Genomic DNA, 24,502 nt, shown 5'->3' on the forward strand with positions numbered 1-24,502 from the left:
TGGCCAAGGAGTGACCACCCTGTGAACACAGGCACCAACCAGCAACTCGACGTCTGCTTTGCCGCCGCCTCCCGCCGGAGCTCGAGCCCAGAGCCTGACAAGACCCAGACTCCCAGACTTCTCACCGCCCGATCCACAGTCCCTGCAAAGAAGGGACCCGTGGAGGCACCGAGAGACGTGGGACCGGACATCTTGGAAGACCCCCGAAAAGCTGACTGCGCAGCATCAGAGGCCCCCTCAACGCTGTGCTTTGGGGTTTGAGAAGCCCCAACCTCGAGCAGCCCTTGCACCGAAGATCAGCCCCCCAGCATCTCCATGATCTGCGTGGGGCCCTTTTGCACTGTGCCACTCGACGCGCCATCCCGCCCACTTACCACGCGGCTAGTGGCCATCTTGGCGACGAAATCTACAACTTTCACTGCAGGTCTGGTTGCACCAGACTTGCCCTTGCTCCTGTGAAAAGGAGCACCCGCTCTGACCTTGCTGGTCTGAGTGACAAGCCTTTCTTGATTCCTGCGTGGCTTGCATTAGCCAAGGCCTGTTTGCTTCCATCCGGTTGCCGACACTGCCAACAGCGAGAAGCCTACGTGGGACAGCTTGTGACCGACTCCTGGATGTCTTCGACCCCTTGTGTCCACGTGGCTGCAGAGAGAAGCTACACCTCGACGCCTGTTTGCACCCGACATCGCCTGGTTCCACTCTGGTTCCACGGTAGTCACTGGCTAGTGACTTTGAACATTGTCCCCTCTGCTTTCAGGTCTTCACGACTTCAGATCCACCCTTGGATCCACCGGAACTCTTCACCTCGAGTCGCCTGCAGCATCTTCAGCTCCAAGCACCATCGACCAGCGTGACGAAACCCGACACTACTTCGACCCTGTGCACCCGCTTCCTGTGGGTGAGGTAACTCAGCTCTGCTGGTGTTCCCACACTGGTACACACCTCTAGGGCCTGTGTCTTAAGTTTCATCCTTCTAGGTCACTCGGAAGGTTCCTTTTTAACTAACTTTGTACTTTTTACGCACCATTGACACTGCATTGTTATTGCGTGCACTTTCCGCACTGCACCCAAGTCCTGCGGGCCTTTCCCGACTTCATCACTGTTAGTCCTGAACAGCTCCAGCGATTCCCCAGGCCCTAGGCCTCTTCACTTTCCTCATAGTGGTTCTTATACCACTATTTTAGTATATGGTTTAGGTGGCCCCTAGGGCTCATCCATATTCGTGCAACTTTTGTGTATTTAAACTGTGTTTTGTTTTAACGCTTGTGCTTCTGTGATCATAAAGAGTATAGGGTATCTTTGTAGTTAATAAATCTATATATATTTTCAATATATATCTGCGTGGTGTCCTTTCATTTGGTATTCAAGGGGATTGTGTATGGTAAAACAGCTTGCTTCACATGCCTTTACAGAGTTTAGCCTAAGACTGCTTAGTCCATGCTACCCCTAGGATAGCTTGTCTATAAGGTTGACTTTACAACCTGCACCATAAGGGTTGCTTGGCATGATACAAGGTGATCACTAGAACTAGTGAGCATCATATACCAGGCCAACTTCTCACAGGGTGGAGGTCACCACAGCACCCACGTGGTGACTGCTGCCCGCGAAGGAGGAGGTGGATGCACTCTCTTATGACGGGAGCTGAAACACGAACTCCGGGTCCGCTGCCCATCTGAACTTGACCGAACGCCTCTGCCCGGCTCCGGGTTTTGACGCTGACCGTGATGGGGGGCGCCCTGAGCTGGGCCGGGCCGATGACTTGGCCTCCATGTTGTGGCCGCGCGCGGGCCCGGGATCTGTGCCTGAACTGAATCGGAGGAGCCGTGGTCTGCCCGGCTGCCGAGTGGCCTGACTGAGAGATGGCTGAGATGTGGCACTGAAAGATCCTAGACACCGAGGAAGTATTGTGGTGCGGGGGGACACGCTGCTGGGTCCTGAAGAGTTGCAAGGGGTGAAGAGCCCAGGACGTCCAGGCCCCAAAGATCACATGTGCTACGGCGCCACAAACTGGCACTGAGGGTGCCTCCATGTGACCCTGTTACTGCCCTGGCTGCTCGGTGTGACACCCCAACAGCGGCGCCCACCTTGAAATAACTCTGCTGCTGAACGCCCACTCCCCCTGCGAGGTCGCCGATATTCCACTCCTGGAAGCGCGAGGGTAAATACCTCCCCACCTGCACTCCTGGTCCGCACATTTATGCCGGACTAAGGCCACAAATTTGCTCAAAGCCGCTGACCTTGATCTGCCTGCGATAGGGCGGGCAGCCTGACCACACTAGGCCCGCTGTTGGTGGGAGGAGGCCTGCAGGGTGGACCCCACACCGGGATAACTGGACTGGCGATGCTTCTTGCACACGTGACTGTGGTGTGAACCGCCTGCTTGGTGGATACAGACAGCTTTACTCCTGACCTGAAATCGTTGTGCATTGCCACTGTTGACGCTCCCTTTGTTGGGTTGGGACCTCTTAGACGCTGCTGCAATGGGTAAAGCTGACACAAAACCGCACAAGCTAACTTTTGAGGGCCGCAGAACCAACAGGGCTGGGGATTCACCTCAGGAGGTCGGCAAGCAGGCCACACAGATTGATACAACTGAAATGCAAGACAACAGCATTCTCTCCCTATTACTTGAGATCAAGTCCAGCCTAAAGACTATTGATTCCAAGATTGACCACTTGACATCCCACCTTGGCCAGGTGAAACACCTGGTGAACTCTCACCACACCCTCATCACACAGCTGGAGGCCATAAGAATCAATGGACAAATTACAAATCCCGTACTTATTACCAGAGGTACTAGGCAAGGCTGCCCGCTATCGCCTATGTTATTTGTCATAGCGATACAGCCACTTGGAGCACGGCTGTGGCAGCACCACACGCAGAGAGGCATTGGGTTCTCAACACGCGGCTCGGTGACCTCTATGTATGTAGATGATGTTGCATTGTATATTCGTGAGCCCCAAGAAAACCTGGCACTAATGACTAGATAGGTAATAAGATTTGGGGGTTATTCTGGGATACAAATACATTGGAGTAAATCCATTCTATTTCCCTTAACTGATGTAACCCTGCCCTTCCCCACGGAATACCCAATAAATTGGGCAGCGGGTCGGACTAGGTATCTCGGCATATGGCTGAGTAGGGATACGGAGGAACTCTGGAAAGCAAATTATGGTAAAACTATGGAATCGTTGGAAAATAAAATCCTCGCATGGAGGAATCTCCCATTATCCCTGGCGGGCCGCATTGCGATCGCCGAAATGGTGGTTCTGCCTAAGCTTCTTTATTTGTTTTTAAATATTCCGTTGCCACTCACATCCCACTTCTTCAAAAGGCTGCGCTCCAACATGATCACTCTACTATGGGCCGGCCGACAGCCGAGTATTGCCTACGTAACCTTGATGCTGCCTTTCTTGTGAGGCAGGATGGGCGCTCCAAATTTTAAGCTCTATGCATACTGTGCCCAGACCAGTTTCCTCCATTTTTGGTTACTGTTAGACCTGGCACCTTGGCGTGAGTCTCCCTTCCACTGTTTGCTGCTGTGCCTCATGTGTTTTGCTGGTGTTAGCTGCTCAGAGCACTGTGCCACTGCCAATCAGTGCCACAGTGCAAGTGTTCCCTACATACAAATGTGTATATTGATTGACTTCCATGATTGGCTTATTTGGTTTACTATCAGACCCCAGTAAAGTGCATCAGGAGTGCCCAGGGCTTGTAAATCCAAATGCTGCTAGTGGGCCTGCAGCACTGGTTGTGCCACCCACAGAAGCAGCCTTGTAAAATGTGTCTACGGTCTGCCATTGCAGATCCTGCGTGCAGCCTGGTACAGTCATGCTGACTGCGCAAGTGCACCCCCTTGCCAGTCCCTAAACCTTCCCTTAACCTCATATTAGTCACCCCTATGGTAGACCCAAGGGCAGGGTGCATTGTAAGCATAAGGTAGGACAAACCCTGATGTGTGTGGCATGTCCTAATAGTGAATTATAGCCAATTTCGTTTTTCACTATTGTAAGGCTACCTGTTATCATAGGCCAGAATGGGCTGCTAGAATTCTTACACCCTATAATCCTAGCAGACGCAGGGAATTTGGTAGAAATTCGAATTTGGCATTCCTGAACTCAGAATAATACAATACATCGTTTAGCAAAGTTTATTTTAATGTTCTGTGTTTGCAAATACCACTTGTAGAAAGTGGGTATTTGCTTGCCTAACCATTTCAGCCCCCCTCTGCTCTGATGTGTATCTGCTGTCTGGTTTCTGTGCGTGATAGGGCAGGGGAACTCCAGGAGACAGGCTGGGGCTGACAGGTGGTGAATAGAGAGATTACGCCAGGATGGGTGGGGGGAGTGCCCCTTGACTCTGAATAGGGCTGTGCTCTGCCACCTCAATGCTGGCTCCGCCCCCTGGGGAGCGTCTGATGCCTCTGCCCTGCACCTTGTAAAGAGAGAAGGGAGGACTGTCAACAGAGTACTCCTGGACTGTACTTGTCACCAAAATGCTGGCTCCACCTCCTGCGGAGCGTCTGATGACTCTGTCCTGCACCCTGAAAGAAGAAGCCAGAGTCTCCAAAACAAAGTGCTCAGGAGCTGGACTGGATTAGGCAAAGGCCCCCCTGGCCTGAGAGAACAAAGGATTTTGGGTATAAAGACAGGAGCCCTGCTCCTTAGAAATCAGATCCTGCTTGAACCAAGAAGAAACCTCTGCCGGAGGAGAAGGAACCGGGAAAGCTGAAGGAGGAGTACTGTCCCTGTCCTGGGGGATTGGCCTGCAGTGGGTGCCTTGCTGCCAAAGGAGAGAAAGAATCTACAAAGACTTGCTTATTTTCTGAAAAGACTTGTGCTTCAAACAAACGATCTCCAAGGGCTTGGAAGCGAGCTTGCCCCCTGAACTGACCCCCAGGACCATTGGGCTCTTCTCCAGCCTTCGTTAAGAGCTGCTGGACTGCCTGTGTCCGTGCCCCGCTGAAACAGTCGGCAAGTGCGCCTCGCCCCCCCCTTTTGCCGCCTGGAAGGCCGTGCTGCTGCCACCTGCACCGTGTGTCTACGCTGATCTGGAAGCTGTAGTTCGCACCGTACTTAATTGGGCCGCTCCGCACCGGGCTCCACTTTCCCTCTATCTGAGCCGCACCGCCACCGCATTCGGCCGCCGCGGACTTACACAGCCCGTCATCCAGTGAGGTACGGTTCGTACGTTTGAAGCGTACCAAACCACACACGTTCCTTCCGGGTCGCTGAGTGCCGCACTGCCGCCTCTGGGGACCAGCCTCACTACGAAGGTACGGCTCGAACGCTGCCCCACGCTACGGACTCTGCAGCGACGCAGACCCTCCGCAGCGCCTCCTACGGTCCCGCCCTGACGCCCGCATCGCAGCGCCTGCCAAGAGCCGGACCTACCTCTGAGGAGCTGCCGGCGAAGGTCTTCACTTGCCCCGCATTGTGTGCAGCGAAACTCACAAGGTACTGTGCACGCATCGCACTAAAGGGTGCACGCCTCGGACCAGAGGGTCAGTTTCGTTGTTAAGACTCTTTTTGCTCACTTTTACCACTAGAGAGTTGCCCCAAGAAGCACAAACTGCACAAACCTTGAACTAAGCATATTTACAAAGAACTCTTGATTCCTTAACAGTATTGTGTTGGTGAAACGTTATTGTGGTCTTGTATTAGGTCTGCTTAAACTATATATATAAAGTACCTATTTTTTATATAAAAACTAGACTGGTGTCCATTTGTGGTGTATTCTTAAGTTACTGTATATGATCATAAATGCTTAATCAATAACGCTCTGAGGATTAGCCTTGTGTGCTTGCGCCACGCAACCTAGAGGGTGAGCAGGGGTTATTTTAAAGAGTAAGTCCCTTGCCCTGACTAGAGGAGAGGGTCCCTGCTTGTCACAAGTCCTTACCTGTGCAAACCAGAGACCCCCAAATCTAACAGTTACACCCCATGCCCTTCTAGCCACACGCTGCAGTTGAGATGGATCTCGCTTCCCCATGACCGCTTCAAACGGCACTGTTCTTGCCATACACGGTCCCAGGAAGCGAAATCAACACAGTTGAATGTATACGCTGGGCTTTGGAGGGAATCCACAGATACATAGCGGATATGCGCCGGTGATGCAACTAGCTAACAACCCATACTTCCCTTCCCGACAGACCAGTGGTATGGCGCGCCGCGCAGCGGCACTGGGTAAACGCACTAATGCCAATCTCTATCCTAATGGACAGTTCCTTCCTCTCCCAGGAAACACAACCCCACTAGACAACCTGCTATATTATGAAATACGTGCACCCTGCAGAAACATGAATGACACATTCCCGGACACCCCATCACCAAACGCAGCACTCGAATATATCCAAACTGCGACCTCCCCACTCAAACTTGTCACTAGGCTGTACACGCTGACCCTCGTGGCCTCTCCGGTGGAGACTGAGCAGGCGTGCTGTGCATGCGTGGCAGATCTAGATGGCGGACCTTCACCAGAACAGTGGCAATACTGTTGCAATCAGTCCCAAAAACTCTCCCCTGATACACTTTACATTTTTACACAGTCTATATCGCACCCCAACAGCCCTTCACAAAATGGGTCTGGTGACAGATGCAAGATGTGTACGATAATCGGCACCCGACGCAACATTTACACACTTGGCCTGGACATCCCAGAAAGTAGTGAACTACTGGCAGGATGTAAGCAGGGCCAGACTGGGAACCAAAACCGGCCCTGACAAAGTGCTCGGCCGGCACCCCGCCCGGGGGTTGGGGGTGCGGCCGAGCTCTTTGCCAGGCCTGGTTTTTGGCCGATTTTGTTACAGGGGACGACTTTGCAGCTATGCTGCAAAAACGGCCCAGTAACAAAAATGGCCCCCAGGGGCCCAAAACTGGCCCCCACCCGTGCGGTGCACCGGGGGATTGCCTGGTGCCCGCTATGGCCAGTCCGGCCCTGGATGTATGCAGAACTATTAGCACCATCACTTCCGAAACCATCACACCAGACCCCCTTACTTGCCTTCTGGGTCATGTCAAGGACATCCTGGATGCTAGCTGCAGACTGGTTGCAATGTTGCTGGCCAGACGCAGGGTGGCGAACCACTGGGGCTGTAAACCGGCACCACTGACCAAATACTGGCTAGCGGATGCGGTTCACTGCCAGAAGCACCTGAGTGAATATTAAAACCTAATGCCCCTGGCGAGTAGGCCGCATGACATTTCCCCCCCCCCCCTCCTGACACATCTCCGACAATCAGATGATGATGAGGAATCCCCTGACCAAACCCCAGGCCTCGCAGCCACGAACGAAAACGCTATCGCTGACAGTGGCGGACCCACACCCCCATGACAGAGAGATGTTGTGACTAATATACATGCTAGCCCAAAATTATGTTTCATGCCAGGATGTTTATTAAGTCGCCATGTACCCTTGACGTGCCGTTGTCAGGATGATGCCTTGTTAAAGGCTAAAGATCAAACTGTGTAATTGAATGCATGAAATGTAACATGCTATATTCTAAATAAAGTTTTATAAAATAAAAAATAAATAAAAATAAAACAACGGAAGGTAGTGTTTTTCCCATGATGCCAGCAATCCTTTAACCACTGCACTGGGACCCCATCTGAGGCAGAAGAGCTACCCAACGTAAGTCACTCATTTACTTTCATTGTATAGGCCAGTCAAACATTATTCAAAAAAGAGAATCTTTGACAATTCCTCGGTCATTGTTGCTACCTTTAATGATGACATAAGCACAACAGACAACGCCAGATGTAAAAAAAACCTCTGAAATTCCCATTATGGTATGCTGGGCAATCCATAATTCACACTATGGCATGGTCTGCTCCTGGCCTCGGGGATGACATCACTGACATCAGTGATGTCATCAGTGATGATATCACTGAAGACATTCCAAATGACTTCATTGATGACACCTCGGTTGACATCAATAATGCCACTGTGTGAATAAGGATAGTGTGTGATATGAAGCGTGTGCATGAAAGGAGCACAGTAGTTGAAGACTACACTCCAAAACAGTGAACGTCACCCAATATTATTTCAAGTAGATTGTGATAAAGAGAGAAACTGCGATTATGACACCACCAGAACTTTGAGCCCACTGTATTCTGCATTGGGCCATTCGAAGTGCCTTTAATACAGTGCGGACTGGATGCAAGTTGTGGCTTTCAGTCACATTCTTTAGCCAGGGTTATATATGTGAGCCTATGTTCCTTTCTTTCAGACAAATAATTGATAAACAAGGATAAATCCTTATTGTCCGAATGTATTTCTGTCAACACACCGTTATTCCTTTTGTGTTCATTCACCACTTGATGAATCCATTTCACTCTTGTTTTGATTGTAAGTTTTTATTGAAAAAGGAAAGGACAGCCTACACGTGTTTCGCCCTATGTGGCAGATGGAGCCAGGGCTTTCTCAAGGAAAAAAAAGTCCTGGGTGGTCCTCGGATAAATCCGTATTAGCAGGGTTCTATAGCCAGGCCCAATCCCACCTATTCCTCCCAACCCACTTACTCAGAGCCCTGACCCATCCACATCTGTATTGAGAGGTAGAACATCTGGGGCAGCTAAACCCAGCCTTAATTTATGTGCCGTGTATCCTATTTATTCTCAGTAACTCCATACATTGTTATTCCACATAACACTGGATACCTTGTGGTATGGCCTTCAGCCACACCCTGCAACCAGCCCCTGTCTTGCAAAACAGCCCTGGTCCTACTACATATCCATCATACATAGATCATATGAAGATTTAACCTCAAAGTTGCAGCTCTACAGATGTCGCCTAATGGAAAATTCTTTACCCATGCAGCCATTGTAGCGTTTCCTCTCGTGAAGTGGCTTTGATGTTCTAAATGGGTTGTTCGTCAGTTGATAACATTATATGATTGATGAAACAATCCACGTTCAATCAAGTGTTTGGATGTCCTAGTATCTGTGCTCATGAGACTAAAGTTTAACAAAAACTGACCGAACTTCCAGATGTTTTCATTTTTGTCTTGTCTTGACTGAATTTAAGATACCTACCAATATCTACAGTGTGACTGGATCTTTCTGCTGGTGATTATGATTTTGAAAAAGCACAGTAAAGATATGGCCTGATGAATGTGCAACTCTGAGACGGCTTTGGTAGAAAAGGTGAACAGGCCCTAATTCCAATTTATCCGAGTGGAGAACAGTGTAAGGCTCCTGAGCCGACAGAAACAAAGCCTCAGCAGGTTTCTCAATCTGGTGCCACCCTGCTTGTTTAGATAGTAGGTGGTCATCTTATTGCTTTCAACTTCTGAATTCATTCATTATACGTCTTTTCTGTGTGTGGACCAAAGAGAACTGGACAAGAGAAAAGAAGATTCCAAACTTTTCAAAGTGCATCTTTTTTTGAAGTAAGCCTTAATCTAGAATGCCCTTGGAATGGTGAGGCCATGGCAATATTCCAAAAGCACAAGATCCATAGAATTTAAAGAAACCCTTATAACTTGGTGTGATAATAAGAGGCTACAGTTTAGCACTAATATGAAGTATTTTTGTTGGTCTTTAGGTAAGTCATCCGCTCATATTTTCCCCTAAAGCTATATCATAGCGCTTCAGTAGAGTTGATGTGATAGCCGCCTTTAGAGCTGTATCTCCAGTACCAGTAATCTTCCAGATCAGTGCATTCTGGCCTTTGCTTTCCTTGATCAGGAGTATTTCAGGTTCAGATCCCAAAGAATGGTGCTTCTGAACCACAGGAAAATGACAGAATCAGGCCGCGGTCATCCCCAAAGAACAGCCAGATGCTGCTCGTGGGGTTTGAAAATTTTGACCAAATGTGGGACCCGGTTGCTCGAATCAGGAATCTCCCCTTCACAATCCCCGCAGACCCCTGAATCAGGGTCTAAAGTTTAGACCGCCCTGTTTTTTGGAGCGTGTCCATAATAACTAAAGTGCAAAAGACAGAAGTTCTATCAGAGTATATTAAAATTAAGGGCCTCTTTTATGAGAAGTGTCACATCGCTGCGTACAAGCAGTGATGCATCACTTTTCAGTGCGTCCACCTTGCGACATGATGGACGCGTTATATCTTTACCGTATGATGCATCATGTCGCAAGGAATGACAGATACATCAGTATTACTGGTGTATCGGTCGGCGCAAAAGTGGCGCATTGCTGGGGTTGTGTCTGACAAAAAAGACACAACTACAGCAATGTGGCCTTTCACATGGGGCACACCCCTTGTGAAAGGCCTGTGTCACCCTTACGCCTGCCATGAGTCAGGCATAAGGTTTTGACGCATTGGCATCCTAGAAGTGGCGCAGTGAAATCGTATAGATTTCACTGCCCCACTTCTACAACCCGATCTTGCGGGGGAACCCCCACCCTGCATACATAATATCTGACGGAGGTATAATGTAGCACAGGGGTTTACGAAGTGACGCATCTGCCTAGATGGATCACTTCATTATTATGGCGCAACATGGCTCATTATTTACGCTGCCGCAAGGTCACAAAAAGTGACGCAACGGCAGCGTAAATGTGACACAGGCCTTCCTAAATAAGGCCCTTAATTTATTATATTATGTAGGGAGGCTGCGTTCCATTGTCTCTCTCCTATTGTACTGATGAAGACCTCATTTGATATGGTTTTATAGGGGTCAAAACGTGTGTCAATGATTATCAATGCTTGCTGACCGTTTACCTATTATTATCATTCACTCGAGCAACCGGATTTCTTGTGCAAATAAAGCATGTTATTTCACATTCTGAAGCTACAGACAAAAACATCTTCATACTAAATTGCCTTGCATTGCACTTCTTTTATACACCAGTGACGAGCACTGCTCAGTCACTTTAGCGTTTTCATTGTAGCACTTTGTTTGACTGATTGAACGCATCTATGTTTGTGAAATTTATATATATGCCAATAAGAGGGCGGCAAGATTTACATTTGTGATGTTGGAAGCCTCCTGGATTCTTGGGCGCTGATGAAGGCTGACAAATTGCCGAAATGCATTCGCCAAATAAGCAATAAAATCTGCTTCCAAGGTTTTCCCCTGTGTGGTCTCTGCTCTCTCGAAAAAAGGAGTTCTGTTGATATTCAGTAGGATATAATGAATTTGATTTCAATGTACTCCGAAGGAAGCATTGTTCTATGCACCACTGTTTACCCAGTGTCTTATGTATACCGGGCTGCCCCTTGCTTCCTGACCTATCAGAACTATGACTGGTGTTTGAGATGTCTGCAACAAGGCGTTCAGCTTTTTGACCCTTGCAAAAATCACCTTGTGAAAGAGACATCATCAATTGTTGATTACCTTGATGAAGAGCCAGGTGGAGATGTGAGTTTACACGGAATGTCAGAGCCTGTATCCGTGTCAGTATGCCTAGGAGAAGACGGGGTTGGAGTTCTCTTTCTCTTTTGCCCTGCGACAATGGCCTCATCATTGGATCAATGGTAGGAAGCACCTGTTCCTATTAGGGTGACATGGGGGGGCTTGCCAGATTTACTTGGAGGTCAAAGAGATCCATTGGAGAAGATACCACACTTCTAGGGTCTGATGTGTGGTGTAACTCTTCCCAGCGGAGACGTGAACCTCCTAAGCACCTTGTGAGCTGTTTGGCATTCCAGGTGCTCTAGAGGAGTCCGAACCAGGACATCTGTAGGAATTACAATGACTGGAGGAGAAAAACGCAGCGGAAATCTTATCAGAGATACAGAAGATTACACTAGTTTCCTCACCTTAGAAGATTTATGCTTCAAAGTTAAAAGCCTATAGCTTCACTTTGAATGTTTCAACGTTGATGGTGTCCTCAATTGCCTACGGAATGACTGTTTTAATGTCTATGTTGTAAAAGACACCAAATCTATCTGTTACAGCAAACAAGTCAGGAGTGCACCTTCCTTTGCAGTCCTGAGCGTCCTCTGGGGCATTTTCTGGAACAAACTGCATTCTGCTATAGTACTGAAATTAGGTGGACAGATCACATAAAAAGATTGTGGGTTGGTACATTTGCAGATTTCTTTTTTCCACTACTGGGTCATTAGACCAGCAGTTATTGCATGTTTGCAGTTGTCTGAGAAAAATAAATGTTAAAGAATTCAATATCCACAAACGTTCTGCCAGAAAACACTTTAATTCACATCAAAACTATGAGTGAAATTAAATTGTATCTTCACAGAGAGAGAGCGAGAAAAAAATCTACCCAGTTGCATTCTCCCAAAATACCTATTATCATAAAAAGGTAACCAGGCAAAACAAGAGAAGGAGGGTGACGGACAAGGCCCAACTGGAATGCTACTTCCTAGGTACACCCGGGTATCAAAAGATATTGAAAAAGATGCCTCACCCACTTTATCGTGACATGCTTCATCATTGGCACCTATCCAAACCTTGGTAGGGTGGTATCACCAGGGGGGACTCAACCAAAAGGATGGGAATTCCTAGATAAAATCTTGCAGGATAACATTTTTTCAGGGTTCTTGTTGAATCCAATTGTTCAGTTAACCCTAACACGTCAATTCTAACATGTTTCAGCCCGTATTTTTAGCCCCTTCCTGCTCTGGGGCTTTCATCAGGGCTATATATTGTGTATCCCTGCCTGCATTAAGCATGCATACCATGCACATACGTGAGGCCTAATGCTGTCACCTGACTTGCTCTCCTGTCACTTAAGGATACACTGGGTTGTTCATGGGTCATGTACGTCTGGAGCATGGTATCGTCCTATAGTCACACTTGCGTCAAGGATCGTACACTGCTTGTGCATCTAAATGTAACCACTTCACAGACCACGGCCCATGAACCTCCCAGAGTAAGGATATCCTTCAGATATGGAAAATCAAGTCAGGTGAGAGCATTAGCCGAAACATGTTGGCTTTAACCTATTAGGGTTGACTGAATAATTGGATTCAATAACTCTCTATCTGAAATCAAACTGTTACTGAAAAAATGACTTTTCAGTGAAAAAACGGGACTAAACACGACAGAATTGTTGAGAGATCACCTCACATGAGCCAGAACAGAACTGGAGCGCTGCAGCAACTGCTCCTACAAGGCACAATGTGACAGGGAAGTTGGTGGCTCCTTAAATGAAAGTGTAATGTTTTAAAATTGTAGAGTAGCTTCTTTAATCTGCATTTCCCCTGATTTCTTATATGCTTTTAGAGGGGATTCAGACAGCAAGATGAGGTTACGTTTCAAATTGGTTGATTTTTAATTTCTTTTTCTTTTTAAAAATATGGTTTATGCTGTTTAAAATTAAAAGTACAAAAACAGTTGAACATCGGAAAATTCACTTGATGATAGGCTCCAATTTTCTGTTAGTTGCATGTAAAATCCAGTTAGCTTATTGTAGTGTCTTGCGAATTAGACAAGATGGAACCCTTGTGGCTCCAGATGGACTATGTAGAACTGTGAAATAAGTGTTAGAGAAGAATGCAATTTTACTGTTTATGATCATTGATAGAGCGCGAATCTTAAAAAAACATATACAGGATAAAATACAGAATTGACAACACTAATTTGGAGATGATATATTGCACACATTAGTTAGAAATATTATGAAAAAGAAACAAGAGTAGTAGAAGCACTGTAAAAGAGTGCGTCTAAACATAAAAGATAAGTATACATGCAAATTTATACACTATTACATATAAAACGGGATATGATATGTGCGAGATGAATCATGGCATAGTACTATTAAATAGTGTTATGGATAAAATCTATTACATAAAAAACATAGGTGTTATAGCTATTAAATAATGAGATATAAGCTTGAAATTGTACAGACTAATATTAGGAGTGATACAGATTATGAAATGATTTTGATATCATATCATGTAAGTAGGAACGTGCATTTATATAGGATTAATGAAATTTGCAGAAATGGAGCATTCCTATGGCTAATTGGTGTGTTATGATAATACTTCATGAATATCAACATCGAATATTAATAGTCATTGCGATTATTCTTATTATAGTAATGATTGCTAATGCATTAAATGAAGCAAATGTAAAGTCAAGTTAAAGTTTTCCTATTAGGACATGTCCAATTTAAGAATAGGGTTTAGTGATGTAGAATTATATTGCATTTTGTATTGCAAATTGTGCATTCTTTACTTTTTGTATAACCTTTTTCCATGGGAATGGTAAGACCATGAACTGTGATACCTAACGTCCTGTGTGTTGTATTCATGTTTCCTTTTAACAGCCGATGTGGACCTATGAATTTGTCTGTTCTCACAGGCAGGATAAAGTGTGCGGATGTTTCTATTCTTTAGATGACTTAATGCACATCCTGAACTGATGATGATCTTTCAATGGTGTTGTGACACCACATGACTTGGACATTACATTATGAAATTATAAAAGGGGCATCACACTCAATTTATTTTGCCGCACTTACATTCTTTCCTTATCGGGTGCACAGTGCACTATAATTTTTCTTTATTTTCCAATACTGACTGACTTTTGAAGATTCAATCATTTGATTTTGGATTATTGATTGATGCTACAGTCGGTAGCAGATAGACTGAGGCCTTTCTTGCTGAGATAGAACTAGAACTATAATTTGTCCTCTTTTGCTTAGCTGTATGCTGGATGGACATTTTTCCTTGGTCAGAGTAGGTTATTTCTGTTAGTTGCAGAATTATCCTACTATCTTACGGGTAGCAGGACTTTGTAACTCTGTAAGTGGATTTAAACTATCCTTGCACAAATGCTGAGAGGTTTAATTAAAACTTTCATTTCTAATTGAAATGCTGAAGAGATTGCTTATATTAATGAACTTTGAATCTTTCATACAATAATTATGAACTCTAAATTTGATTGAGACTCTTATTGTGCCAATGTTCTCCATTGAACTGTGCATGAAGTGGGCTTTGGTTCTTGATGAGTACCTAATAGAGATTTCTGAGAGCTTCTAGAATCACCCCTCCTATCGTTGAATAAAGACCCACGAAGAAAGCCCACACTTCTAGGTTATAAAGCAGGATGTTAGAGGGATAGATCTTAGAGGAAGATTTACTCTAATAGTAGGTGGGTTCAGTGCGGTTAGGGTAGTGTAAGAAAATGTGTACATGCTTCTGTTATGTGTAGTGTAACTAGTGAGCTTGAGTAGAGAGAAATAAAATCTCCATCACTATCAATGAAGGCCTTACAATGAAGAGCAGAAAGGTGCCGCCAGCTTGTAACTAATGGCAATTGCCTTCACAAAAGAGTATGAGGGGGATAACGAGGGGCAAGATTGGTGAAAAAATGTTTGTGTGTTTGATTTCTCTTTACTTATAACCCAGGTTACAACCAGGTATAAAAATTTACTCTGCACTGGGAGCTAATGCTATTTGCTCCTGGATGTTTCTGCACCGATTATGTATTCATGGCTCTAAATAACCTAGTATACTTCTGATATAGGGTCTGACACCGCAGTCTCTAAGGGACATATCAACATGGTGGTGAAATAAATTATCGCCGCTTTTGCGGCCGTTTTCGGCCGAAAAGTGGCGATAATGTTATTGCAATATTAGCAAGGTCACGCTACAGCGTGAATCCTTGCTTTAGCGCCCTTTCCTGTAATGCCCCCCTTTACATATCTAATGAGATGCAAAGTGGGCGTTCCAGCTCAAAAAAACTGGAGAAATGTCGCTAAGTGACATTTCTCCAATTATTAATGGGCACTATCAAGCAGAGCGATAAGAAAAGTAGCGCTAACCTTGGTAATCGCTACTTTCCTTATGCCTGCTTTTCCTTTGACTAAACAATGTTAGTCAATAGGTGGAGGATTATAGGGCTGAGACCACCCAGCCCTATCATGGAACATCGCTGGAAAACCAGCGATGTTCCATGATGGAAAACATCGCTATCTCAGGAATAATTATCGCCATTGCGCTATGCGTTGGTAATACAGCGCTAGCATGACGATAATTATCTGAGATAGCAGGCGATAAAATTCCTCACGCTAAGGGCGTCCAGCGGTAATTATCGCTGCTGCTTGTTGATATGCCCCTAAATGCCATACAAATATATGCATGTATATGGACACCTGCACTGCACTGCCTTACAAAACCTCTGAAATATATCAATTAAAATCACATCCTCACATAATCATCAGCAATAGTTTATCTCTGTTGGCCTTCTTTTACCTATTACCTTCGGCCCGTAGATTCAGGCACATTTGCAACAAACCGGCCTCCAGGCACAGCAGCTTCAAGCCTCAATCCAAATGTGTAAGTGGAAAACCCAAAATGAGTTACAGTAACCTTTGTATCCATGGTCACACCATCTGCATCTCAGGTAACACCTTGCCGTGGTCCACGTGGTCCCTTGGTCAAAGTCCACGTCTGACCTCACCTTCTCACAAGGGGCGTAGCTTCAGGGGAAGGGTGTGGGGTCGTAAACCCCCCTCAAAAAGTGTATTCTGTAGTAAATGGTTGGGTACAGGTGCTTTCAGTCAGGTATGGTGAAGAGTCTGTCGGATTTCATTCTGGATTTTTACATGCACACAGAGACAAAAACACACACACACACACTCTCTTTTGACCCTGCCTTAATGTTTGGTTAGTTTCAAAACGAATGTGTTTTGAGTACCCCTAACAATCCGCACTCCTCTCTCTTTCCACTGCCTCTTAAGCCCCCCTCGTGTCCTGCTTCTTCTAATGTATTTTAACAAGATATGCCAGCGTGATTGTTGGGAAATCTAAGCCTTACACTCCCCCCTAATCTTACTGACCAAGCCACGCCCCTGCTTCTCACACCTTTGTGTCCTTCGGTGTAAGCCTGCAAGGCCTGGATACATGTGTATGCGATGCCAGGCCCAGACTTTCCCTGTATCTGTGAAAAAGTATTGTCATTAAATGTTTTTTGTACAGATGGATAGTTCTTGATACATTAACTTAGCATGAAGCAGGAAGAAACTTTAAAGTAAGTGTTGGGACCTTCTGTATTATTTTGCTGCATGGTGAGTACACAAAATGAGATGGAATGATATTCAAAATGTCACTTTTGCATAAAGATGTGGTATAGAGCAAACTTAAGTGGTAGAATACGTGTCCAGCGATGGAAAGCATTCCTCCTAGCGCCTGATAAATCCTGGGGCCACCTGCAGACCTTGGTTGCCCTTTTTCTTGACGCAAAAGATGTGAGGTGTGCGTGCCCGGGCAGGTCCTGCTCCTCTGTGACCCTAATGGCAGTGTTTCTTTTTGTCCACGTTCTTGTACGCAGAGTTGTAGCCAGGCTTGGAGAAGCAATTGGCCGCATTCCGGTCGCAGTCACAGATAAACGCCTCACAAGCGTTGTTCTTACCTGGAGATAGAAGGGAAGACATTGTGAAGAGTTTTGTGCTACCAAAAATGGATAGGCAGATCTAGGGACTAACGGGCATATTAATAAAGGCCAGCGATAATTATCGCTGGCCGTGCCTAGTGATAATTATATTATCGCAGGCTATCTCTGGTATTTATCACCCTGGTGCGCGTAATTAACAACATGGTACTCCAGGGCGATAAAAATTCCAGAGATAGCGAGGTTAACGCCCTTTTGCAGGGAACATCGCTTCAAAACCAGCCATGTTCCCTGCAAAAGGGCGATAACCTTCCTGAAACGACCCACAGGGTCGTATCAGCATAATCCACCCCTATGTTAGGGATGGCTAAGTCAGGATTTTAGCAGACGTTAGATTTTGGCGAAAACTAACGTTTTCGCCAAAATCTAATGTGTGCTAAAATCATGTGGGCTGCCTTGTAAATATCGCGATTTAAACATCAGCGATATTTGCAAGGTAGTCCGTCTGGGGTACGCCCAGTAACGCCCACTTTGCATCTCATTGGAGATGCAAAGGGAGGCGTTGGGGAAAAGGGTGCTAACATGCGATTATTGCATGTTAGCACCCTCTTGTAAATAGGGCGCTGGTTTTCTCTCTGCTTTTTTGGCTTTGTAAGCCAAAAAAGCGGAGATAAAGGCCTTGTAAATATGCCCCTTAAATACTAAGTAGGATGGAATCAAGTATTGAGATACCTGTGACTCTCCCACCTAATCCTCTCAGCTTTTCAGAGGCACCTGCCTGCCAGGAATCCATCTACAACTGATGGTTCACGGTAGGGACTGGGTGATGGGCACCCAGCTATCTTTCCCAAGCTTCAGAGGGTGTGGTACCAGAATATTGTAAGAGAAATATGGGTTGACAGAAACATTGTTTACAAAACTATTGCCCCAGTGGAGTTAATAATAGAAAAGCTACACTCAAATATGTTTGCAAATGATAATTAGTACACAAAGACATTTTTTGCAAATTATGTTTGACATACAACTCTTCAGAAAGCCCAGGTCATGCCTTGTGGCTGGACATTACCTTGAAATACTGTGATCCCCAACGGCAACAAATGGTGACAGTGCTGCTACAATAACCCTCATTTTGTGATTAGAGGAAATCCCGAGTACGGGGCAAACAAGATTTTGAGCTCAAATTGGGATTCTGACGTGTGCTGTTAAGCTGAATTTGTCATGATACCCTGAAGGACTTCCTCCATGTGCTTGCCAAAGAAAAAACATCATATCTAGAATCTTTCCCTGAACCTCCTGTAAGAAAGATGTGCTGCAAAACCACCTTTGCTGCAAAGATTGGCTGCACCTGCCAGTAGCTGAGTCTGTGTTGGAAGCGCCCATGTCCACATCTCTAATGGCCGATGCAAATCCTCTTCATGAAGGTAACTCTCTGCTTTTCCTTTGGCATCTACAAATTGTGAAATGCAAAGCCACATCTGAAAAGTCATAGCATCTCAACATGGGTATGGCCTTCGCCAGCCTTTCCCATGGCTGCCAATGTTTTTCTATTCAGATGTGTGACATTGACATGCATCATATGTGACACTAAACTGCAACCAGCTAATTAAGAAAGCTGATGCTATGCATAAATCACCAATCTTTTATGCTTTACCTTGAAGTACCTGAAATGCTGTGTTTATGCTGTGAATATTAAAACTCTATCTGTCCACTCGTTTACTCATCCATCTCTCAATCCACCCTTTCTCTCCATCCACCTATCCATCCACCCTTTCACTCGACCCATCCTCCCTTTCACTGATCCATCCATCCACCCTTTCACTGATCCATCCATCCACCGTTTCACTCATCCTTCCACTCTTTCGCTCATCCATCCATCTGTTTACTCTTTCACTCATTCATCCATTCACTCACTCACACTCCCTCACTCACTCATCCATATATCTACTCACTCATCCATCCAGGCTTTCATGCTTTCACTCATTCATCCAACCATTCTCACTCCCTTTTCCACATCCATCCATTCTTTCACTCATCCACCCTATCATCCGTCCACACTCCCTTTCACTCATCCATTCTCTCACTCATCTATCCATCCATCCTTTCATCCATTTATCAATCCACCCTCCCTTCCACTCGTCCGTCCATTTTTTCACTCATTCATCCTTTCACACATCCATTAATCCTTTCACTTCATCCATTCGTCCATCCACGCTTCCACCCATCCCATCCATCCATCCACACTACCTCTACTTTGTCGTTTTATTTTCTCCGACTCAACCATACAGTAGAGCTGTGTAGTCTTAACACTGGTCCTCAGGTGCAAAAGGGCCGGACCCCCTGCACAGGGGAACGATAGAGTAGCTCTTTAGCCAGCCTCTGGCTCTTACCTGCCAGACAAACGTGTTATTGACCGCCTAGTTTAGTAGCATCTGTGGAAGAGACAATGGGATCACCTGGAACCGGTAAAGCAATATGAGAAGACCTTCATCAAATTTGTGCCCACCCAACTTAACCAGGAGAAGTGATTCATATGCCGCTTTTGGAGTGTCTGTCTCAACTCTGAGCAGATGGGAATAGTTGAGCCCTATGGCCTGTGGCATGGTTGGAGTTAGTCGTGCATGTTGGTATGTCACTGACTCAGAATCCCATGCATCAAAGAAACATTTGCATAGAGCCCCAGCCAGGGATGAAGGCGGGTTGAGCAGGAGAGCTTTAGACTTAGTGAGATTCATTTTAAAATGGGATATTAAATAGTTTGGGCCTAATTCAATACGGGGTAAACTTACTCTTTTGTGTACGTTTACAATTTTTTCATATTCACAAACTACCAGTTTAATTTTACTAATAGTAATTTTGCGGCGGAGGAGATTCAGCAGTTGGGACGGAGAACCCCACGCATAAAAAGATAGGACAGGCCTATCTCTTTATGTATGTAGGGGCAGATTTACAAGCCCTTGCAACACTTTTGCGCCACCATTGCCTCACTTTTGTGACGCAGCCGCGGCGTAAACAATGGGGCCATTTTACAATGTGACGCATCTAGGGAGATGAGTCACCTTGTAAAGCCTTGCGTCACATTATACCTGCGTCAGGTATAATGTATGCAGGGTGGGCGCTGCCAAGCAGGAAAGCCTCGTAGAAGTGACGCAGTGAAATCTACAAGATTTCACTGCGCCACTTCTAGGACGCCACTCCCTCAACACACTATGCCTACTTGAAGCAGACATAAGGAGTGACGCAGTGTAGTGATAATAGGCCTCCCTGTGCACTGCTGAAGTTGCACCATGCTTGCGACAGGACTCCACGCAATGCGTGACTTTTGCACCAACAGATTCCGTTGCATCTGTTAATCCTTGCGCCATGGTGTACTGCGTATCCATGGTGGCACAACGGTTTAGCAGGCTGGCGCAGGGAAACTGACGCATCTCTACAGATGCGTCCGTTTCTTGTAAATCTGCCCGATAGTCTCTGCCACGAGTGTGGAGTCTTTGGAGTCGTAAAATTACTATTAATAAAATTAAACTTGAAGTTTATGAATAACAAAAAAAAGTTAGCTCCCACAAGAGTGTAAGTTGGCCTTTGTGAATCAGGTCCTGAGTGTTCATGTTCTCTAACAAGTGGGGCATGGATGCTAGGGCTATGACAGAGACACAATGATGTTCTTAGCAAACAGTGTGAGCCTTGAAGGCACCCCACCAATTACCTTTCAGCTCCTAAAAGCTTTCACTAACAGCTCAAAGATGAGAGCAGCTCCTCCCATCTGATGGGACCATCAAGATATTCTGGGCCTCATTTATGGGGCCCCTTGCGGTGCCGGAACATCACTTTTTGTGACGTTCCTTGGTTTTTTGGCTTAATCCTGCCTCGTAAATATTGTCCCTTTATTGCAGTTTTCTGCTTTAAAGTGGCATGCAATGGGTGTTGCTGGGGGTGACCCCAGCAATATCCATGGCTTTTTAACACTGACCCAGATTTACGAGAAATCGTAATTCTGAGGCAGCAATAATAACGTACGCCTTCCCAGGCGTAAGGGAGGCACAACGAGGAGAAATATCTTTATTTCCTCTTGTTTTCTCCTTTTTCTATGTATTCTGCATTCTGCAGCACACATAGAAAAAGGAAAAACGCCTCTTGTGATTGTTTTTGCGCAGAAAGGTTTCCCTTCCTGCACAAAAGTAATCATCCCCTCAATGCAGGAACCCTTGCACTATGGTGCTAAGGTGCATACATTGGTGCATGGCAGCCGATTGTGCGCCGGCGCAGGGGAAAAGGACAGGAATGCGCCATATCTCGTATATAAGGCGCATTCCTGTCCTTTTCTTTTGCTGTAGGTCAGTGCGGCAGGGAGGCCTGTGGTGCTGCTCTACGGTAAAACCTCATAAATTAGGCCCTCTGTTTGGTTGAATGTAATCTTGCAAGCGAGGTGGGTGTGCAGGTAGACCTCCTGAGGGAGTACACTGGTTCCTCTCTATATAGGAACTGATGGAGGTCTCCAAAGGCTTCTGCTATCCCTTTGTCAGCTGCTGACCAGAAAGTGAAACTTGCCTCTTCCCAATGAGTTTCCCGCCAAGCGTCTACGAGCGCCATGTCTACTAGCCATTCCCTGAATATTGGGCAAGCTGGTAAAGCAATACTCAAATAACAGGGTGAAAAGAGATCATGGGCCATATTGTGAATTGTTTAGAATAATTAACGGATTACATGGACAAACTGATGCAGCAATAGCCCGGAAAATAAAGGTGAGATTGTCTCTGCTACAGGTTTATTCGGATTTAAGGGATAGTAGGGTAAGTAAAGGTTGAAGTGTATGTCAATTGAAATATAGAAGGGTTTGAGGTAGTGTGAACAAACCAATACAGAAACAGAAGCTAATAATTGTTGTAGGACAAACAGCTGCACGTCTAAGAAAGGAAAAGAGGGCTGTAAATAAACAAATATAAGAAAAGCAGAGTAAATTGGGGTTGTAGCGCTTACGGCTACAGGTATAGAAGAGATAAAGGACAGTGTGAACAAACCAATTCTGAAATATCATGGTAAATTGAGATAACTATACATACTGCTGCAGGTGATGGTGGTCCCAGAGCATGAATGACTGTAGTTCTCAGTGTAGGGGTTATCCACGATGCCTCCACAGCTGGGATGTTTTTTAGCTTGTCTATAACAGCTATCATGGACCTCGCAGCATCTGCAAAAGAGTGTGCAGCTATTAGGATGCTTGGGTACAAAACATTTTTTTTCAAATCAATCTTTTTAGTGGTTTCAATGGCGCAAAACAATGCATACAGTAGCTTAGGATAGCTATCTGTATACGTATGGAAGTGACCAACCTACCTGACCCTTTCCATATGTCTCATCTTTCCAGGATGTATGTCAGTACAACGCGATCTTTTAGATCACAGTACTTGACATCGCGGGCATTACAACACAAGCGGATTGTGGAATATTATAATTTTATATTCCAACACCAGTCCACGTAACAGTAGGGAAGGTGTTGGAATATAAAATTACAACATTCCTTGTCCAAAAGCGCCATCCAGCACAAGTCGTAGTAACGACTTGCGTTGAAATGGCATCGTTGTAAAGGCACTGCGGTGTAAACACCGCGTTGTAAATAATGTTTACCATCTCTCCATGGCCTTGTCCACATCTCTACCCTCGGTCCCCCACTCTGGAACGTCCCGTGGCAGGATGGGGCTCAGCCAGGGGCCCCACAGTTTGCAGAGTCACCCTGTAGTGCATCAAGTCCATGGTAGGCTCTCCATTTTCCCCAAACCCTGTCAAATTTCTTGGGGCCACCCCTGCCTCCATACCCCACACTTTCCGCTTCCATGCATATGTTCATGCCCTCTTTCCGCCTAGCATCAGTGGGGGCTTGTGCCTGGAACCCACAATTTGGCTTCATCTCCCTTGGTGTCAATAAACCCCAACATGCAGAACCCCAAGGATGTTCATGCAGTAACTACATCTTTCGGGGTTACTCAGGTGTTAAATAGGCCAACACTGCTGAGCTCTGCTGCCCAGAGCCAAGTCACCTGACATTTTTTTTAGATTCTGACCAGGGCCCTGTCTGGGGCTCTTAATTAAGGTGCAGCAACCTGAAAGGGCTACCTTTTTGTTTGTAAAATATTTTAATAACGAGCATCTAAAAAACTATGGGGTTTATTTACAAGCCCCCTGCGCCGCTAGTGCATCACTTTTTCCCATATTAAAAGTGACGCACCCGCGACGCAATGGGCTTGTAAATTAGCCCCTATATACCATCAACACAAGGCACAGAATTGATCCAAACAATGCATAATCAGGTATCTCAAATCCAGAAATCCAGAACTTCAGAGACAGATCTGTGGAACCAGAAATGTATTTATTTATTTATTTATTTTGAGAGTTTTATATAGCGCTGGCTAGACCCGAAGGTATCAGAGCGCTTTACATAAGATTCCACAGAAATTACAAAATTACATCAGTTACACGTTACATCAGTTACTAGAAAAACATTTCAAAAGAGTAGAAGACGAAATAAATGGAGCTTAGAAGGCTAAGGTGGTGGGGTAAAGTGGTAGGAGGTAGATAGGATGGAGAGACGAAGGAGAGTCTGTCCAAAGTCCGTTGCAGAAGGAGTAGGGGCAAGTGGTGAAAGCACTGAAAGTACACTCCCCTACAGATCGTTGATCAAAAAAGAGTAATTTATCAAGCAACAGTTAAGTATAAACCAAAAATCTCAAGCATTAGAGCCCCCCAGGCCTACGGGATAATTTGTCCGCAGCCCTCGTTAGTCTCTCCCTTGAAGGCTCACCCAACTCTTGAAATAATCTTCTGACTTCTGGGGTTCTCGGGCCTGAGTCCTTCGTTTACATTCTATGCGCCTTGCACACCTTCAATGGAGCCTCTGGTATGGACGATCAACTGACCTTTTCCCTCAGGAACTGATGTGCCAGGGCTACAAGTCTAATTATAGCAGCTCTCACACTTTGGTCCAGCCATTCCATTTCCTGCTCCCACCTAATGATGTTAAAGAAGCAATCACCCAATATCTGAAGGGCCCGATTCACAAAGGTAAACTGAGACGAAAGTCTAACTTTACGACCCATGAATGCCGTTTATGAATACAGAAAGTCGTAAAGTTAGACTTCCGTCTCCAGTTTACGTTTGTGAATCGGGCCCCATGTCGTCACACGCAGCAATAGCCTCACCATGGGGCCTTATCCTCAAAGGAGACAATAACTGCCCTGCTGCTCATCTCTT

At 45.7% G+C, this 24,502-nt stretch overlaps 2 protein-coding genes across 2 annotated transcripts in view; one reads left to right on the plus strand and one right to left on the minus strand.

Moving 5' to 3' along the window:
- Nucleotides 1-24,502, plus strand: part of LOC144792573 (phospholipase A2-like) — a 299,668-nt gene that overhangs the window by 43,924 nt on the left and 231,242 nt on the right. The window lies entirely within an intron of this gene.
- The window catches only part of LOC144792571 (phospholipase A2, minor isoenzyme-like), a 45,040-nt gene continuing 37,439 nt past the window's right edge, over nucleotides 16,902-24,502 (minus strand). Inside the window, exons 3-4 of the mRNA XM_078667669.1 lie at nucleotides 22,318-22,445; nucleotides 16,902-17,281 (exon numbers count right to left, since the gene is read on the minus strand). Coding sequence (XP_078523795.1) covers nucleotides 17,160-17,281; nucleotides 22,318-22,445 — 250 coding nt within the window. The 3' untranslated portion in view covers nucleotides 16,902-17,159. The remainder of the gene's footprint in view (nucleotides 17,282-22,317; nucleotides 22,446-24,502) is intronic.

Source organism: Lissotriton helveticus, chromosome 11 (assembly GCF_964261635.1).
Source record: "Lissotriton helveticus chromosome 11, aLisHel1.1, whole genome shotgun sequence".
Classification (NCBI taxonomy): Eukaryota; Metazoa; Chordata; class Amphibia; order Caudata; family Salamandridae; genus Lissotriton; species Lissotriton helveticus.